We start from the raw sequence: 18,356 nt of genomic DNA, 5'->3' as shown, positions 1-18,356 counted from the left end.
TCTCCAACAGACAGGCTCTTTCCTCGATACAAGATTAAGAAAAAATCTCCTCTGCAAGCTGAAGCAAAACGGGCCATTTAGAAGCACCTAAAAGCGCTGTTGAACTTGCTTTTCCTCTGCAGGAGAAAAAAAAATGGTAGGAAGAGACAAGCCCCAGACCCACCAGGGTAAGAGTGAGATGAGAGGGGCCAGCTGGGACACAGTCAGCTGCTGCTGTCCTTGCTATTGAAAAGGAGAACGCTCAGGAAAGTAGCTCCAGAAGGTGATGGGGGTCTGTCCAGGCATTAGCGGAAAGGAGCCTGGAAAAAGTGGTAGGAGCAGGGGTGGGCAAGTGAGAGTGCACTCACACGGAGACAGAGAGTCCCAGGAGTCTTGTGATTCTGCTTTACAGCATAATGCTGCTGGAGTCTTGCCTTGGTGCTTGTCTTCCACGGACCTTAAAGGGCTTTGAAAAGGTGATTAACTACTAGCATGTTTTGAAGCACTGAGAGCTCAGGACCAGATTTCATAAAAATGACCTCCAATTTAATGTGCCTGTGCTGTGAGGCACCCAGTTTAAATAGCAGTGGTCTGAGTATGCGCTGTTCTAGTGGACAGCAAATAAAACTGTAACGTTCCTGACACCTGCAGTCATTATTTGAAACTATGCCAATAAAACTGACCACCCTTTAAAAAAAAAAAGGCACTTTTCCCAGATACAAGCCAATTGCTTGGTCATTACCAGCGCAGGAAGGAGAAAGCTCCACAGAGGCTAAAATAAATGTTGATGTGCAATGTTTTATGTTTATTTAGTGGCCACTGATATAAAACACCTAATATAAAGAATCTGATTTGCCAGGAGGACCTGGTTCCAAAACTACAATCCAAACTTAGGGCTTCTTTCTTATTCAAACATGATTTCGATAACGCAGTAACAGCATTCACGACAGTTTTACTAATGAAATGTACATTCTTGTTGAAAGGCAAATTCAGATTTGTTTTTAAAATTTACTGATTTTGAATCTAGTTTTATTTCCAAATAGGAGATGACCATTCATGGATCTCTAAGTATTGCCATGGTCCTTCCGCAAAAATATTTTGTTTATAATAGAGACATTGCCTCAACATGAACATTTGACTGAGATTTTCTAGGGTTCATATAGCCGTCTCTTTGAAGCTTAGAATTTGCATTTGACATATAGCAGAAATTTCCAGAGCTTGAAGAGAGGAAAAAGACTAAAACACCTGTGCTGATAGAAGAGTTTAGGAAAGTTTGACATTTCAAATAAATACAGAAAATGAATATTTCTGAATAGCTATTTAATGAGTGGAAGTCTTAATCCCTATTTATAAAACACATTTGTCAACCCTGCCTCCAACCCTTTGAAAGAAATCTACCCTGTGTTTTAAAAGGAAAATTCAATTTTTAATAGTTCTTCCAAAACAGACTTAAATAAAAAGAAAACAAATCTTATTGCCCACTGATTTAAAAATGTGCTAATCAAAAAGGAAAGTAAGTTATGATTTTCACAGTGTACATTCTTAGATGAAAGTTACGAATCTTGTAACAAGGAGAATGAAAGTGATTTCTGCATTGTGCTGAAATGCATATCTGTGCTGAAGCAAGCTCAAAACCTAGAAAAGATTAAGTGGGACAGAAAGTGCAAATTCCTGAGAGCTACAGTTAAATATCATTTATTTTAAAGCACCCTCCCTTCCCATATGCAATCAAATAACAGACATTTATACTAAGATGAAGAAAATCTGTGTTTCTTATGGGTGTTATTAAGGTGCACAGTGACTTCAACTGATTCCAGAGCCCTATTGTGCTACTTTTCTGTACAAACAAATCAGAAGGAACATTTTCATTGCAGGGAGTGGATAGCCCAGACAAAGAAAAGATTATCTCTCCCTTTTATAGATGAGGAAAAAAAAGTCAAATGTGTATACCAGAGTCACAAGCATGAGTGAACTAGCTTTCTTGAATCTCAGTAGTCAGTGACGCAACCAGGAAAGCCTGCCGGCTTTCTCTATGTGCAGTGCTCTACAGCCATCCTGCTGCTGTGTTTGCACTGCAACTGAGAAACTAAGGTGCAAAAAGCAATCTTAAATAAGAACATTATTTATCTGCTTGAAACTTTCTTTTTCAGGGCTTCTGGTGTAGTGCTAGGTACTGTCATTGGCATTAATGAAAGTCAAAGTCACTCAGATTTTCTTTGGTGATCCTCAGTACCTTTCAGAGGTTACACATTGCCAAAAATTCAAGAAGTAAAAATTCAAGATATCCAGGTCTTGTCTCTATTGCAACTCTATAAACTGTATTTGCAGTTCTGCTCCTACAGCTTGTTCCTTTTTTTCCAGTAAGAAGATACTGTTTTTCTGTGTCCCAGCTTTTCATATAAATTTGGCTTCAGGAATACATTTACTCTTCTTACAAAGTCTGTATGATAGGTGCATTGTGCAGTTTTCAGTGTTATTCTTATTAAAGCTCCGGTCAAAACAAGTATAATTTAATCATAAATAAAATCTGAAATTATATAGAATGTTTTTAAAGTTTCCCTTCATCACTGGACTTTCAACAATGGTATTCAATAGATAATTGGGTATTGAAAATGGGTAACTTTTTGTCCCAGAAAAATGATGTGATAAGGCACATTTCCATCCTATCTTAATAGTGAAAATAACGTAATTAAAGCATTGCTATAAGTTATTTATAAAAGAGATTTTTTTTTTTAAGTCTTCAGTTTTGCAGTTGCTCCAGTATTCCATTCATTTAGTTAACGGCATTGGCTTTACCCAAACGGAGATGCTCATATCCTCATTGAGTTCATTTTTGTTTTAATAGATCCCATTGTCTGATGAGAGAGTTTAGAATCCTAATTCGGTATGTCTGTGATTTATTACTGATAGCTCTATTTTTGATGTATTCAATAGGGCTGGTTCTCAGGCTTATTTCTCTGCCTTTCCCCTTGTGATGCCTGCCTGACTAATCGTGGTGGTGGCATAGGTCTATGGTCTGTAGTCAGATCTTCTGCAGCCAAAGTGCCAAATCTCGGTCTTGTCAGCAGCGGTTGCCTGAACCCAATGGATGGCTGAGGCTGGCCACTTGGTTCCTGGGGCGCTCCTTCGCCCTCCTGTTTCCCGTCAACTTCATTCTTCCACTCCATCCTAAACTCGGGCAATGGCCTCTGTTGTTTCTGTCTCTGGTCTCTCAAAATTTTGCCTGCTCTGGGTCTTAAATTGAGCACTGTGGTAGCAGCATCCATTTCAGAGTCACTGCTGTCACCCACTGTTAATTAAAAACAAAATTCAAATTTTAGGCACAGAATATTGCTGTCTCAGGAATATTAAAATAATAGCACACTGAACAGTAGTAGCCATACGAAACTAAAATACTTCCCTGTGTTTTCTAAATTCAGCCCTTTCTAGTTAGACTCAGTAACAAACACTTAACAGGGATAGAGGACCCTTTCCTACCCACCCCCCACCCCCCAAAAAACTGTGCTTTTTAGAAAGCTCCCACTCAGCTGCCACTCAGTCACTGAGCGACACCCTGTTTTTGCTGACATTTCCCCAAGCTCTTCAGTTCTGGCTATGACATGAAAAAACCTGACTCCATCTGAGTTCCTCGGAGTCTAGTCCCTGCTTATATCCAAGCAGAATATGAAAATGATACCCATATCCCATAAGAGGCCTAATCTGAGAGGCATTTGCAGAGCACTGAATGGTACAGGGAGTCCAGGAACTTAACTTAGAAAAAGGATCTTCAATTTGCCACCAAGCAGAGGGTCTCCCAAGGCTAATGCATGGATGGACAGAAACATCCAGTCCTTAATATATCTGAATGTAAGTTTTCAAAGAAAAATCCATAGAGCATATCTCACAGGTTGCAAGTGCTACAGATGCCTTCACCTCTCCACAGCAGGGTAGAAAGTGCCCGAGGGAAAGCTGGCATTACCATTCAGGGAATGAATTTGTAAAAGATCACTGTCAGGTAAACTGAGCTGGAAATATTCTGGATGTGTATATGCATAATATATTTTCCCTAGAAGACTTATTTAAATTGACTAACATATTCACCAAAACTTGCACACTTCAGTCATCTGATATTCATCTGAACAATCATTTATGAATGACCTACATTTGTTCTTAGACTTAAGTCAGATATGGTGTTTTAAAAGAATCGAAGTAATGAATTGTAGATTGTGCAACTGTCGTAAGAACAACTTCCATGAATAATTTACATGTTATTTCTTTTAAAAAGATGAGGAAGGGGTCAACAAAATGTATCACCATATAATTGTCCATTCACCCAGATCATTTTAGATCAAGAAAGCTCCTCTTCAGACTGTGTTGGCAGGCTTTTTTCCCCCTAAATATGTCAAATAGTATATTTTTTGACAATTTACTAATCTAGAGGCACATTTCCTTTTTCATGTTTAATTCTAGGTGACAGTAGATGACCTCTGTAGACATAGCTACAAAACAAAAGGCATCCTACATTCAGTACAGCAAAGAGGCAACTATCAACAGACAAGGACACAATCTCTTCTAAATTAATTTGGAAGAGAGGAAAACTAATCAGAGCTTGGGTGGAAGTGGGGCAGAAAAATCAAGAACTTCTAGTCATCATGCAGAGATTTAATCTTCCCAGCAGGAGACCTTGATTGTTACATGGCACGAAAGGGAATAATCCTAAGGATGGTATAAGCATGGTAAATATAAGTAAATATAATACATGGGAGTGGTCAAAATGTTCATATGAAATGGTTTTCTTCCTACAGAATTGTTTTTGTTATAAAACTCAAGAACTCCAAAATGAAACCTTTGTGAGTCTAGGCAGGAAAAAAAAATAAATATTTTTGCTGTAATTGTGAGCATTTTGAGGAGTTCTTCATGAGATCCATAGATCAGACATCACGTCCTCATTTGTCTCTCCGGTGTGTTTCTCAGGGCACTGCCCACTACTCTGGCCCCGGGGAGAAAGGAAATCGTAATGAATCATAGAGTTATAATCCAAGAAGGAGATCTGGACATTACATAAGAAAGAAAAGGAGCATGGGTCATGACAGTATTTCTGGTGCAAAAGTGTTTCAGGCTGCTACTTGCTCACATGGCGGGATATGCTGTGTGGACTATGCCACTAGAGCACTTGAACTGCAAAAGCCACACAAGACTGCCTGCTGGGGCATTTCTCTACACTAAAATAGCTGTTCCATGCCCAGTCACTCTATAACCCGTGTTAAATATCCAACACCTAGAAATATGCTAAGAATGCCTTACCCTAAAATGTGTGCTTGCCCATAAAATGGTTAATATTTATTTGAAGATTAATATGCTGATTTCTCCACATCATCCCTAGAAAAGCTTTCCATCTACATAAGCAAGATGAGTAGCAGCACAGTAAGAGAAAGCAGAAAATGTTCCAATACCTCTAGAAGATGTTTTATTTCTTACTCGTAGTTTCTCTGGGAGTTTAGTGTTTTTAGGAAGTGAAAGAAACCTTTTTGTATTCGCAGCAGCCTGTACAAATAAATATAAGAAACATTAAGTTACAGCAGATTGAAGTACCTACAAAATGAATGTTAAGATGCACCACTGAGGACTGAAAGGGTTTATGTAGCTAAAGCTAGAGAGTAGTTTGAGATTAGCTAATGTGTGATCTTTTACTGCACACTCCATGCTTTTTTGCTGGTTGACATCTGGGCTAAGGTAAAGACAAAGACTAATCTCAGTCAGCTCAGTATAATGATATACCCTTGGAGTTAACAGATGTATGCCCTCTAACTACAACCTGACTTGGACAGGTTTTCTGAGGTAGGCAAACACTGCAACTTTTTACGCAGCTCCAGTTTGGAGCCTTATTAGTCAGTGGCTAAAATCAGGTTGAGACTGAAGCCTGGGCACAAGAGCAAATCTGTATTCTATCCTGAAAATGCTTTATACATATAAATGACTTTATGATAGGTGACTAGCCACACTGAAGTTGATGGAAAAGTTACGCACTAGTGTGACTGCAAGTTCAGGGCATGACAGTGTAGTTTCCCTAACACTAAACTCTAAGGGCCCTGGGTACACAGCACACCTCATACTTCCTGGAACATAAGAGGTACTTTCCCAGATTGGACACTTTCTTAAAATTCAGAAATTTCACAAGGGTATCCTTTCTCATATGTATTACAAAGATTTTTTTTAAACTTTTACAATCTACCAGCTCTCCCATGCTTGCGCCATTCGCTGTTGCACGCTCAAAGGGAACATGAAAGGAAAATCCATTTTCCATGAGCTTTTTTCCCTCTTTGGGTACAGTAGTGCTGCTCAGGACCACTAAGCTTCCTTGTATGATGGATATACTTAAGGATAATTATTTTTAAAATTACAGCCTATGCAGTCTAAAAATATGTCAGACACCATGTTTCTGTCCCTGTCCCCAAAATGCCTCAATCTTGCTTCTTCGTTACTGCACCCAGTAAATCATTTATTAGTATGACAAAGAAAACATATGTATCTGTGGCTGAGAGGGAAAAAAATCATTCAGGAGCAGACCTGTTGTTGAAGTAAATGCCACAGAAGCCCAGGTAATGTTCACAAACTAGATACAACGCTTACTGGACATGTCATTCCAACCTCAGCCTTCAAAGGACAACTGTATCAGTGAAGGTAGCAGTCATTAAGGAATCTTGCAACATGAAAATACGTATTTATAAGATGGTTAAATTCCCTGTCATCTGAAACGGGAAGATGATTTGGGGGCTCAGCTTCTCTGCTGAATGAATCGGCATGCTCCTTTCCAATACGGTCCAACGTTTACAATGATGGTATAACAGCATTGCTTCACACCACCAAATCTCATCACGCCATGAAATTTCTTGTAAAGGGAGGAGCTTTTCCTATCCTGTGTCAAAACCTGAAATTCTGACTACATTTTACGGATACTAAAGACAAGACGTTTTTTAAATGAAGTGCTTACCCTGTCTTGATCAAAAATGGTCCTCTTTCTCATATTTTGGAGCACTTTATTTATCTCAACGTCATTTTCTACCTCAATCATACAGGTCTCATCAAATAGTGATGCAGAATTCTCACCAGGTCTTAAAGGTACACTGCGTATGGAGTTTGTTCAGCTCCTCCCAGCTAAAAATCACAGCAGAAAACCCTGCTCCTGCTTCATGCTCTACAACACTGGAGCTTTGCTGAAGGGGTCAACACAAATTCAGGGGCGGATGTGCACAACTCAGGGTGTAAGTGTGACATGTTTGTGTGGTTGCCTTCCAAACTCAGGATTTATGTTTCTGCATTTCAGAAGATTTTTTTTGACGTAACATTTAGCTACAGAGAACTGCTTGATGTAAACAAACTAAAATGCAAGTACCGGTCTTTCTCTTGACAGGCTGTTAGTTTTCCTTAAGCTCTCCCTAAGGCTGTGCCGGCGACGGATCAGAATTTCTTTGGCCTGCTTTTCGCTTGCATCCGCAGCCAGGCTATGTCGGTTGTATGACATTGTCTGAAATATAAAGGCAGTGGTTATGTTCTGAAAAGCACAATGTCAAATGTACTGAACTATATAAACTGTGCAAAACAGGCTTTTTGCTTTAATGGTTTAATAAGCATCATAAATCCTTGCAAACAAAATCACACTAAAGAAGATGATCAAGACCAAGGACAGTAATTATGCTAGCGTTTTTTTAGTCATCTGCTTCACCAGCACCTGCTTTTTTTTTAAAACCTGCTGATATTTATAATGGAAGAGAAATTGGAAAAGGCTGGGTTGATACGGTGTTTACCTCAGCCTTGTACTAGCTCAGTCAATACGTCAATAGAAGATGCATATTTGTAAGCGATAAGATCAGTCACACAGAGGGAAGTCATTTTTACCTCCAGCAAGCTGAAGCAAGCTCCACTTTTGAATGGTTTCCAAAGGTGCAGACATTCAAATACTTAGCCACAGGAGGGTAAATTTGAAATGTCCTTCTGCTTTTATTTCACTGCTTTCCCAGCTCATCACCTCTGTTCTTAATACAAACAACTTCACAACTGGGGGCAAATGGGAAAACTAATCCCACATCAAGAACTGACCAAAATGCTGATATAAGTGGGACAATGTTGGGGTTGAATTTGCACCTATAATCCTTTGTAAGTAATGTAAGTACATGGCAGGTAATATGTATACTATATATAAATATATATATGTATAAAAATATATTTATGCATTATATAGTATGTATAAAACATTAAGCTTTATCAATAGTGTAAGATCAAGTAAACCATTCATGTAAAGGAGTCTGGATATGTTGCTGCAATTTTAACAGGGAATGGACCCATATGCAGTATAAGCAAACAACAGCTATTGTACAGCAGACGCAGGGCTGGCCTAAAGACACGCTTTAAAGGTAGGTGCACTCAAAGATAATTAACTATGTAAAAGCTTCATCCTTACTCGATGTCGTATTTGGTAGAGATTCTTTGTTAATATTTCCCGCATGTTTTCCATTTCAGTGGGAGAAAGTGGCTTTATTTTTCCTTCATGATATTCACTGTGGCAGAAGAAAAAAAGCAACATACATACACAAAAGAGAGAGAGGAAAAATGTTTTCGTCATTGGGAACTACATTGGAACTATTTCCTTTGTTAAAGCTGGAAACAACATTTTTAAACTAACCAAGGAAGATGTAAAAATTTGACACACAGAAAAGAAACTTTTATCTCATTTCAGTCACTGATAACCCTCAAAACTTGCTACTGGTGCTCAGGACTCTCCAAAATTTGATATCAATTACATTAAACTGTGAATTTGATTAAGATACTTTTCCAAATGCCCCTCAAGCTTCTCCTGTAGCTAGTGTAGCAGATGCACAGGCAATGGTTCAACCCCAGCTCAGCCCTACATGGCAAATCAATGCTCCCCGGAAGCCGTGCACAGCTGACCTTGTAAACCTAGACTCTCCGGAAGAGTGAAGTTCACTGAGTGCTTTATATGTGCGCTGCAAGTGAAATGCTCTTGCTTCCTATCTGCTTACCGCTCATGTGACATTAGCACACAGGCCTTGTCAAAGTGATTATCCTGTGTACAGCCTGGGCTGTGAAATAAATACTAAGCCAGTTGTGATGCTCAGCCATGCTGGCCTTGCTTGCTTACCTGAGAGACACCGACGATGGGACCTTGCTTATCATTCCACTCTCTGCCATCTCAATGGCGTGTTTTATTTCCAGCTTCTTGTATAAAGAAACAATGCTGGATTTGGGCTGGTTCTCCCGGATTAGAAGTCTTCGCAGGTATTTATTGTCAAACTTTTTAAACCTGTACATGAGGCAAACCAACCCAGGCAGTTAATTTGTACTGTGCATAGTCCAGGAAAGCCAATACACTGTCTCTAAAGCAATCGTGAAGGCACTTATTCCCTGGGAACATTTTTGCTCATATTAATAACTTACCAGTGAATAACTTAATAAAGGGTCAAGTTCATCTTTGCTTCAGATAGTCTTGGACCTGTGTTTTTGTTAATATGCTAATGGACGGTCTCCCTAGCAGGAACTTTTAACTTGTAGGTACTCTGTGTTATTAGCCAATATTATTTTTAATTCTCCATTTTCATCCAGACAAAGAGAACATTAAATATTTACTGTAAAAGCAAATAAAATGTCTAAGTTTACACCCACTGCTTTTTCTTTGAAATTTTAGCCAGTTCTTGCAAAATCTTGGAAATACTCCCTTCCTCCAAAGCAACTGCAACCCTTTTGGATGCTTAGTGAAATAATATTGATTAGAGTTGAGGTGATTTTGTTTGTCAGAAAATATCTTACCCTACGGTCATCCTGAAATTATTCTTGAATTTGGGTCAAAAATGTTTCTGAAGGTCATGTGGAGGTGGACTTGTCTTTCTCTCTGTAATCTGTTAATTACAGATCTCACACAGACTGGAGGAGAACTAGCCTGAATAAAGCAGAGTTGTGCCCATATCATGCATCTGTCAGGTAAGTGTCCTCACTGTCATGCCCTCAGGTCATCTGGCGAGAGCTCTTAGACCCTCCTGCTGATGCAGTTCCACTTGTATGAAACACTTGAATGCTTGCTGAAGCAGTGGCTAGAAGGTGAGTGAGTAATGTCCGTGTTCTGGGTCTAAAGGATCAGTATTTGGGGGGAAAAGAATGTGCTTCGGAGAAAAATAAGTTAGACCTAAAACAACGAAGATGATAATTCAGTAGCTAAACTGAACATATGTATTATTCATGCATTGCTAGTGATAATCTTCTTAACTCACACTAAGTCTTAAATAATACCATCAAGAACTGTGGAGCTGCCTGCCATTAAGATCTCTCATGCACCTCATGTCATTTAATGCCTTGATCTTCCTATAGAAAGCTCCAAAGCTTTTGTATGTTTATCATCAAGTAGCCCCTCAGTGAACACCACAGAGATATATATACAACTTGCACTAGGAAAACAGCCGGTGGATGAAAGGCTCAGTAGACACACAGGAAATGCTCTGAAACAGTCAGAAATAGAGAGATTACACAGACTTCAGAAGGTAAAACTCTTTACCCTGGGATCAGAGGGCTGTGTTTTTTCCCAGCTGGAGTTTTTGTTCTACTTGCTTGTGGTTTAGTAAAAAGATTCTGTTTTCCTGTTTTCTCTGTGTAACCCACACATTCTAAAAACAACCATCTGCTTTCAGGAATAAAATGCTGAAAATGAAATATGATGCCCAACAGCGTTCATTTGTTGTGGCTGAGCCAGTTTGGTCTTCCCTGTATAACAAAGAGTTTGAAATGCCATTCTTACTTATCTCTCCAAAAGTTGTGACCCCAGTGTCCACACACGTCTTCAATTCCAGTCTTCACATGATCGAAGAACTAGAGGGGAAATGTTGGTTCACTACATAACCTTATAGACATCATTTGGTTTGCACTTATATATTATTATTTTCTAACACCAACTTACTTCTGATAGAAAAGTCCAGTCAAAATTCAGGATCATACTTCAGTTTAACTAAATACAGTCTAATGAACCTAGTGCAGATTTGGCTTACAGTTATTAAAATGGCTCAGCCTTTGCTTCAGTTCAAATGCTTGGGGAGCACAGCATGCATTCAGTCGTTTGCCTGACTCAGAGAGCTGGATTCTGCTCTGTTTTCCCTTGCAGCTTCCTCAGATCAGCTCCCCAAAAGGACAGAAGTTAGTTGCCTGTCTCCAGAACGTCAGTCTTGCTCAGCTCCTAGCTAAATCTGCAGGCAGCTTACTTTCGCTATTGAAAGTTCCCTAGCTGCTTAGGGCTATGCCTGGGACTTCCCCAGGGTCTTTCCTGGGCTTGGCAGTGAACCAGGCATGACTTTGCAGAGGACAAAGCCCGAGAGGGCGGCAGCTCCCTGCGTCAGCGCTCTGAGTGCCCGGGACGTGGCTGAGACACCCAGCAGAAGGCCCCAAACTCCTATTTCAGGGGGCTGCGGTCCAGCCTGACCTCAGAGCACTGTGAGCACCCAATGCTAGCGACACACTCTTCCTGGGTCTGTTACCAGTAATGAAAAGGTGAATCAGCCCAGCTGGCTAAGATCTCACTTGATCCGCAGACGCATCTCTCTCTCCCTCTAAAACATTTCCTAGAACAACTGTGTTCTTAATTCAAGTGCCCCAGTAGGGGGTCTCTAAAATTCAGGGGCAAATCCTGGTAGATATGTCCAAAGGACAAGCTCTACAAGTGACTGACTTTTAGACACCTCAGTTCAGCTCTTTATTGAATCTGGCCCTTATTATTCCTCATTTGGGGAATTTACAACCACCTGTCACAGGTATGCTGCAAGGAGAAATATAACGAAGAATGTGCATGGCTAGTAAACTGCAATATTGGGAGATATAAAAGTACCAAAGACAAATCCATAAACAAGCTGATGATGTGAGAATTAAGTAAGATTAAGTGTGTCTTTAGGAGGGGTTTGCGTTTGTTTAATTAGACTAGCTGAAATGCGATGTAATGTAATTAAATCGCTGTAGTTTTCCTAAGGTAGTCAAGCTCTAAAACAGCATATTTCCTAAGTGAAACAAACTACAAGAAGATAATTTATCTCAGCAGGTGAACATTATAAAATGAAAACTCTAAAGTAATGATAAATAATAATAACTTTGATAATGATGAAAAGTTAAATATAAGTTTAGAGTTATTGTCTTTATAGCAGCTCTAGAAAAGAAATTTAAAAGAGCACCTCTCCCTCTGTAATGTTGTATGTGAAACCCTTGTCTTACTGAAAGCCACCGAGAGTTTCATCTGTATCAGGGCTTCATCTATGACACTGAAGCTGCAACATACCCTGTTATAAATTTCTTCACTGACAGCAGGCTGCTTTTTATTTGACCTTTTGACATCAAGAAACTCCACCAGTGGGCGAATTGTTATTCCCTGTGAAGAAAATAGCAAACATTTCTGTGTTTATCCATAAATATAATGGAAAAAAAAATCTTTTAGTCTCTTAGTCTTTTCCGTCTCTGTCGGAGCAGTCCAAATGGCTGTGGGAACCTTCCTAGTACTCAACAAGCAAGCCTGGAACTATAGTTACAACAGTGAATTCACTTTTGTAATTAGCAGGTGTTGCACTTAGCTATGAAGTCCTTGTCATCCCACAGAGTCTGCTAACATAACAGAAGAAATGGAAAAGTTAAGAGGTAAGAGGTCCCTGCCCCCACCAAAAGCATGGCAACTTGACAAATCCAGTCAGGAATATGTCACTTACCACCTCCCTCAGGTTTTAAATATTTTTTTCCAATTCTCTTATGTATTAAAAAAAATTCTCACTTGTTTTATGAATCAACAAACAAATCTTCCCTCATTCCAAAGCAAAAGTATGGAGTCCTCTTTTCTAGTGATTGCTTTCAACACATGTACACATAGATATCTCAACAGTAGCACTAAAATTACTACTCAAGATCTATGACAATAAGATTGTTGGTAAATAAGTGAAAGATCAAAAAGTTTTGGCCACCTCAGAATGATATACTGGCTTTGAACAATTACTTGTGGAAGAACTGATATATTTTTTTTATTTGTATAGACACACTGAGACAGGGGGAAGGGAATAAATCCCGCATGGTTTTGAGATCAGTCCCAACTATCCCAGACAACCATGCCATGCATTTCTTTTCATAAATGAATCAAGCTTTATTATAAAAGTAGTTAGGTTTTTTTGCCCCATTGCTCTTACTGGAACACTCATCCTGAACCTTATTGTTCTGATAATTAGAAATCTTCTTCTTAATTGCACCACGGTCACTTTGTACCACTTTGTTCTTGTGCCAACATTGTCTTTTTAGCTTAAAGAGTTCTCCTTCTCTAGTGTTTACTCCTTGATATAAACAGTAGCTATAGTCCCTCTTCTCCTTCATTTTGCTAAGGCCAAGACAGTCTGGTCTTTTTTCATACGACAGGCTTACCAGTCCCATGATCGCTCTAGAACATGGCATTATTCTCTGCTGCAAATATTTTCTCAGTAGGTCTTAAAATCATATTTGCCTTTCTTGTGTCCCCATTGCATTGGTGGTTTAAACAGCATGCGGTTTTCGACTATTACACCTGTGTCTTTCTCCCCTTCTATTTTTTCTCAAGGCCCCCATTTCATAGGAGAAATTCCTAATAAGTAAGAAAGTCCTAGTAAGAACAAGTTTGCACTTATTACTGTTAAATTTCATTCAATTTCTACCATACTGTTCCTCAGTTATTCTCTTCTTCCACTCCATACCGCTGTCACCCTGAGAATACCGTCCAAGGTCTGTCATCAAGAAATAGCAGCATCAAAAGAAGTGCTACCTTTTTGTGCCATGGTCTGTAATGAGAATATTAAACAAGACCATCCCCATGAGCCGTCCTTGAGGAATTCCCTTAATGATATCTCTTCAGAGTGTTATCTGCTAGTGGTCGCATACTGAAGCAGGTCCCCAGGGAGGCTGGGTAATCTCCATCTTCGCAGATATTCAGAACTAAACTGGACATGGCACTGGACAACCTGATCTGCCTTTGAAGTTGGCCCTGCTTTGGGCAAGGAATTGCTCTAGAGACCTCCAGAAGTCCTTTCCAACCCAAATTATTCTATATTTCTATTTCCCATTATAGGAGAAATTACCAATCCCTTCCTCATCTACCTTACAATCATTCTACAGTCAATCTAAACCTCAGTTTAACTAACAGTTAAACTAACAATTTCCTATGTAGCCTCACCACAAAAGTTTCACAATAGTCCATTTAGATGAGGTTACTAGTGTTGCCTTGCTCTAGAAAACAAATTACCTTATAAAAGAATGATATCAGGTTTCCCTTTGGTAACCCATGTTGCATTTCATAACACATTCCATTTACCTCCACATTTTTAATTATTCTGTCTTTCAAAATCAATTTTCACAGCTTAACATGCTAAGGAAGTCAACTAATTGGCCTGCAGTTGCGCAAACTACCTTTTTCCCTTTTTTAAGCATGAGCGCAGATACTTTCAACTTTCCATGACATCTCCCTTCATGTAAAGGACATATAAAAAAATATTTGTCCACATATCTGAAATTCCATGTACTAGTTTCTCAAAAGCGTCTCACAATTTTGAATAATGACTAGCCCCATATGCTGACTTGAGTGGCTTCAGCTCCTCTGAATTTTGCTGGTTCTGGTCACTTCCTTCTTCTCATTCTTCTTGGTCATCTTGACCAGGGCCCCATGGTCAGTATGAAGCCAGAGACAAGTTCTTCACATTCTTCTGCACACCTGGCGCTTTTGGATGGGTGTCCAGCTGGTTTTCAACATTATTGCCTAATACCTAGATTCAAAACACTCCAATTCACCTCTCAGTGTCTTAAGTATCTTCCCATTCCTCTGCTCACTGCACACCATATTCAGCACTAAACTATCAAGTAAATACATAACTTGAAATATTCTAACAAGAACTTAGTGCTGGGGCTGTACCTAGATTATCTTTTATCTCTACCCCATCCTCACTGGTTCTTAAAAGCTTAATACTACTTACATGCTAGCATAAGTACTTAATATCTGGCATGCCTTTACTACTGCTCTACTCTCTGCATAGAATTTTTTTTTAAGTATGCACATGGAGCAATGCAGAAGAGTACCTTCAAGTATGTTCCTGCAAGTAAGTTGAGATGTCTGTCTGTCTACCCACTGCTTATTTACAACCCATCTGACAAAGAAAAAAAAAATGTCCAGAAGAGGAAAGGTATTACCTGAATGAAAACAGTAAAGAATATCACCACAATAACAGCAGTGATGAACAATTTCTTCCTGGGGAACACAGCAGGAGGAAGTAGAAATACAAGTGAAAAACAAATAGCTCCTCGGAGACCTCCATAGGCAATAATAAATTGGTCCTTAAAAGTGAGAGGAATTGTTCGGAACACATTAATGATCTGAGTCAGAACAAAAACACCTGAGAGAAAGAACAGAAATACAGGGAAGAGAAAAAAACCAAGCAATTAAAATTAAATGAAAATCCTCTACAATGCTTATATTTAAAACATTGCTTTTATTTGTTTCCTACTTATATATTTTTGAAGAAATGAAATGTTATTTTGCACCTTTAAAACACCATGTAAGAAAAATTTAAAAAGCCTAAGAAATACCTTAAAAATATTTAGTCAGCTAACCTCCCGAGGTCAGCTGGATTTAGAACCCAAAGCAGCTAAGTGAGCTCCACTAGACAGCTCTCTGCTAGACTTTGTCTGCACCTTCAGAATATCCATGAATCTCTGTGTCAGGATGGAACAAGGTGCCTAAATCATTTTTAAAGTGTGATCTGAGGTGCTTTTGAACACTTTTGCTTATCCACTCCAACAATCTGTGCTTTGCATCCTGCAAACTCCTACTCCCACACTTAATTTTATGTGCATAGTAATTTTATTTTAGTGAGTGGACTACACTAATGAAGTTAAACATAAACGTAAGCTTTTTCAGGACTGCAGGCTACAGTGGCAGTTCTTGAGATGACGACTGAGAGAGGGTGGAAGCGAATGCAGAGCACAGGAGGGGAGAGGACAGGAGAAAAGGGCAAGTCCACCCAAGCTTTGCCCTTTGCTTCCTCCTCTTTCCATTCTGTGTCCTCCTCCTCTGGCATCCACCTGGAGAGTGTAACCACTCTCCAGATGCCAGACGGGACAGGGAAAGGGCCACTTACAGTGAGCAGGTGGGCAAAGACTACCTTCTTCCTTCCTCCCTCCCTTCCCTCTTCCTAATGGCAAAATGATCAGAGCTGCGCAGGTGCACCAGGTCAACTGTGCACCAGAAGCACATGCAAGGCTGCACTTGGAGCTCAGGCTTGCAGCGAGGAAAATGAAAGCAGTGTGGCTGGGCAGCAAAGGGCATAGACACATACAACATGCCCTTTGTAGACAGATGGGGTGCAGGTCTGGGGTTGGTGTGAGAAGATGCCAGCACAGTGTGATGTACCAGAGGAGAAGGCTCTAGAGACGAGGAGGACTGGCTCAGCAGTAAAGGCATGAAGGCAGGTGAAAGGAGTGAGCCTGGTGTCCAGGAGCTGAAGGGCAGCCAGGCTGCTTGGCTGGTTTTGAGCATGAGGCATTAATTGTGGGGTTGTGGGTGGGCGGAGGGAAAATAGTTGAGATTTCTGCACTAGAGAGAGTCTTGGGAGCTGGAAGCATGGGTGCAGAAGCAGACCAGAGCATGAGCTACTTGTGTGCATGAAGTGACTGAAGCATTACATAAGGAATTGGGATGACAGGCAGGTTTAAGACCTACGGGCCTGGCCTGCACTTGAGTCCTGAGGTGAAAGATAAAGAGGTAGTACTACAAACACAGGAGAGGTCAAGTAGTTTCTTACAGTATTTGTTTCTTTACAACATATACCTGAACAGCGTTTCAACTATAGCGTTTCCTGGTTTGAGGCTATTTATGCCAATAACTCGGAAATCCTACAAACCTAGCAAACACTAAAAAAAAAACAAACCTGTTTTGTTGTTCCAGAATTGCTAATTATTTAAGTAAAATGTGTTTATTTATAAATAAATGCTTACTTAAATACAAAGTGTTCCCTCTGATTTATATGCAGCCTGTCTTTGACTTTGTATGGGCAGACTCAAGATCGAACTGATTTTTTGGTACCATTTTGAGAAAAGGTGGAAGCCAACCCTGTAAGACACCTTATAAATAAGAACATTATATATGGGCTGATGGAACTCTACCTAAATTTGAAGTTTACTATGTGAGGTAGGACTAGAAGTTTCACTTGTAAAGAACATTGACGCATAGTCTTATATGTGCTTACCCAGTGCCCTCCAGATTAAACAAAAAAGGAGGGTGAAGCTAACAAAGGCCCAGTTCCACTCATGGTTCTTCCCAACTGTAGACACTCCCATGAAAATGAAGATTAAGGTCTCACTGACACTGCTCAGCATCTTCATAAAATACTTTATCGTTGTATAAGACTTTTGGGAAACATTTTCCTCCACATACTTGTTCATGGTCATGGCACAAGCTGTAATTCTGAAAAGCAAACATTATCCTATATTTCATCGGTTTGATTTTTGTTAGCTCATCTCATTTCTGGAGAATGCCACTCACTTTTCCATGATCCTTTTTTATAAAATATAAAGCATAATTGATCCCATCACCAACCAGTCTTAAATGTATAGAGGTAGTAAACCTACAGTTTTGGACATGATGTTTTTTCCACAGTGAGGAGCTTTCTGAGAAGGCATCAGCATATGAAGAGTTTTCTCACATACTAAATCCACATGATCTGTGCAGGGATCACTCAAACTATATTTTGAACCTGCAAAAGGGAGAGCTGCTGAGAGCCAGGGCGTTGCTCTGGAGAACAAGGATGGCTGCTCCCACTGCTGCTGAAGGACATAAGAAGCCAGGATGGCAACTGGGGAGGACTTCCCTTCCTCCCCATCAGAAGTTGCTCCCCTATACAATTCCCCTCCTCGGTGACAAAGTAATCAGCTCCTTTCTCCAGGCAAAGTAAGTAACAAGGCCATAGACAATTTGCCGTCCTCCTCCACTCCAGGCTACGGCTTGCTTTGCCTATGCATAGGGCTGGCCATGGCTCCCACAGTAGAAAAAACACAACCAGAACTCATGCTGGTGCAGTAGCACATTTAAAGTGCCTACAAATGAATGAAATGGGCATCTCAGCTGACACATGAGAGAACAGACAGGACTTACTACGTGTATGTCTGTGTGCCCATGCTCTGAGCCTGTGTTAGTGAACACAGTTTTGTAATCAGTAGGAAGAGCAAAGAGTAACAATACCAGTTGTACCTCATTTGCTCAGTACAGCTGACCATGATGCAGGGATGGCTGAGGACCACTGAGGTACAAGGTTTACAGGCTTAAGGATGATTGGCAGTGCTGGCTGGAGGATAACCTCAAGGTTGTG

At 40.0% G+C, this 18,356-nt stretch overlaps 1 protein-coding gene across 1 annotated transcript in view; it reads right to left on the bottom strand.

The window, feature by feature from the left end:
* Window positions 1–802: 802 nt before the first annotated feature.
* The window catches only part of SLC9A2 (solute carrier family 9 member A2), a 35,253-nt gene continuing 17,699 nt past the window's right edge, over window positions 803–18,356 (bottom strand). Inside the window, exons 4-12 of the mRNA XM_068925165.1 lie at window positions 17,238–17,455; window positions 15,184–15,386; window positions 12,278–12,367; window positions 10,760–10,830; window positions 9,116–9,277; window positions 8,417–8,513; window positions 7,352–7,483; window positions 5,412–5,502; window positions 803–3,268 (exon numbers count right to left, since the gene is read on the bottom strand). Coding sequence (XP_068781266.1) covers window positions 2,907–3,268; window positions 5,412–5,502; window positions 7,352–7,483; window positions 8,417–8,513; window positions 9,116–9,277; window positions 10,760–10,830; window positions 12,278–12,367; window positions 15,184–15,386; window positions 17,238–17,455 — 1,426 coding nt within the window. The 3' untranslated portion in view covers window positions 803–2,906. The remainder of the gene's footprint in view (window positions 3,269–5,411; window positions 5,503–7,351; window positions 7,484–8,416; window positions 8,514–9,115; window positions 9,278–10,759; window positions 10,831–12,277; window positions 12,368–15,183; window positions 15,387–17,237; window positions 17,456–18,356) is intronic.

This window comes from Struthio camelus, chromosome 1, assembly GCF_040807025.1.
Source record: "Struthio camelus isolate bStrCam1 chromosome 1, bStrCam1.hap1, whole genome shotgun sequence".
In the NCBI taxonomy this organism is placed as follows: domain Eukaryota; kingdom Metazoa; phylum Chordata; class Aves; order Struthioniformes; family Struthionidae; genus Struthio; species Struthio camelus.
The sequence above is the reverse complement of the archived record's forward strand: the minus strand, read 5'-3'. Positions and strand labels throughout refer to the sequence as shown.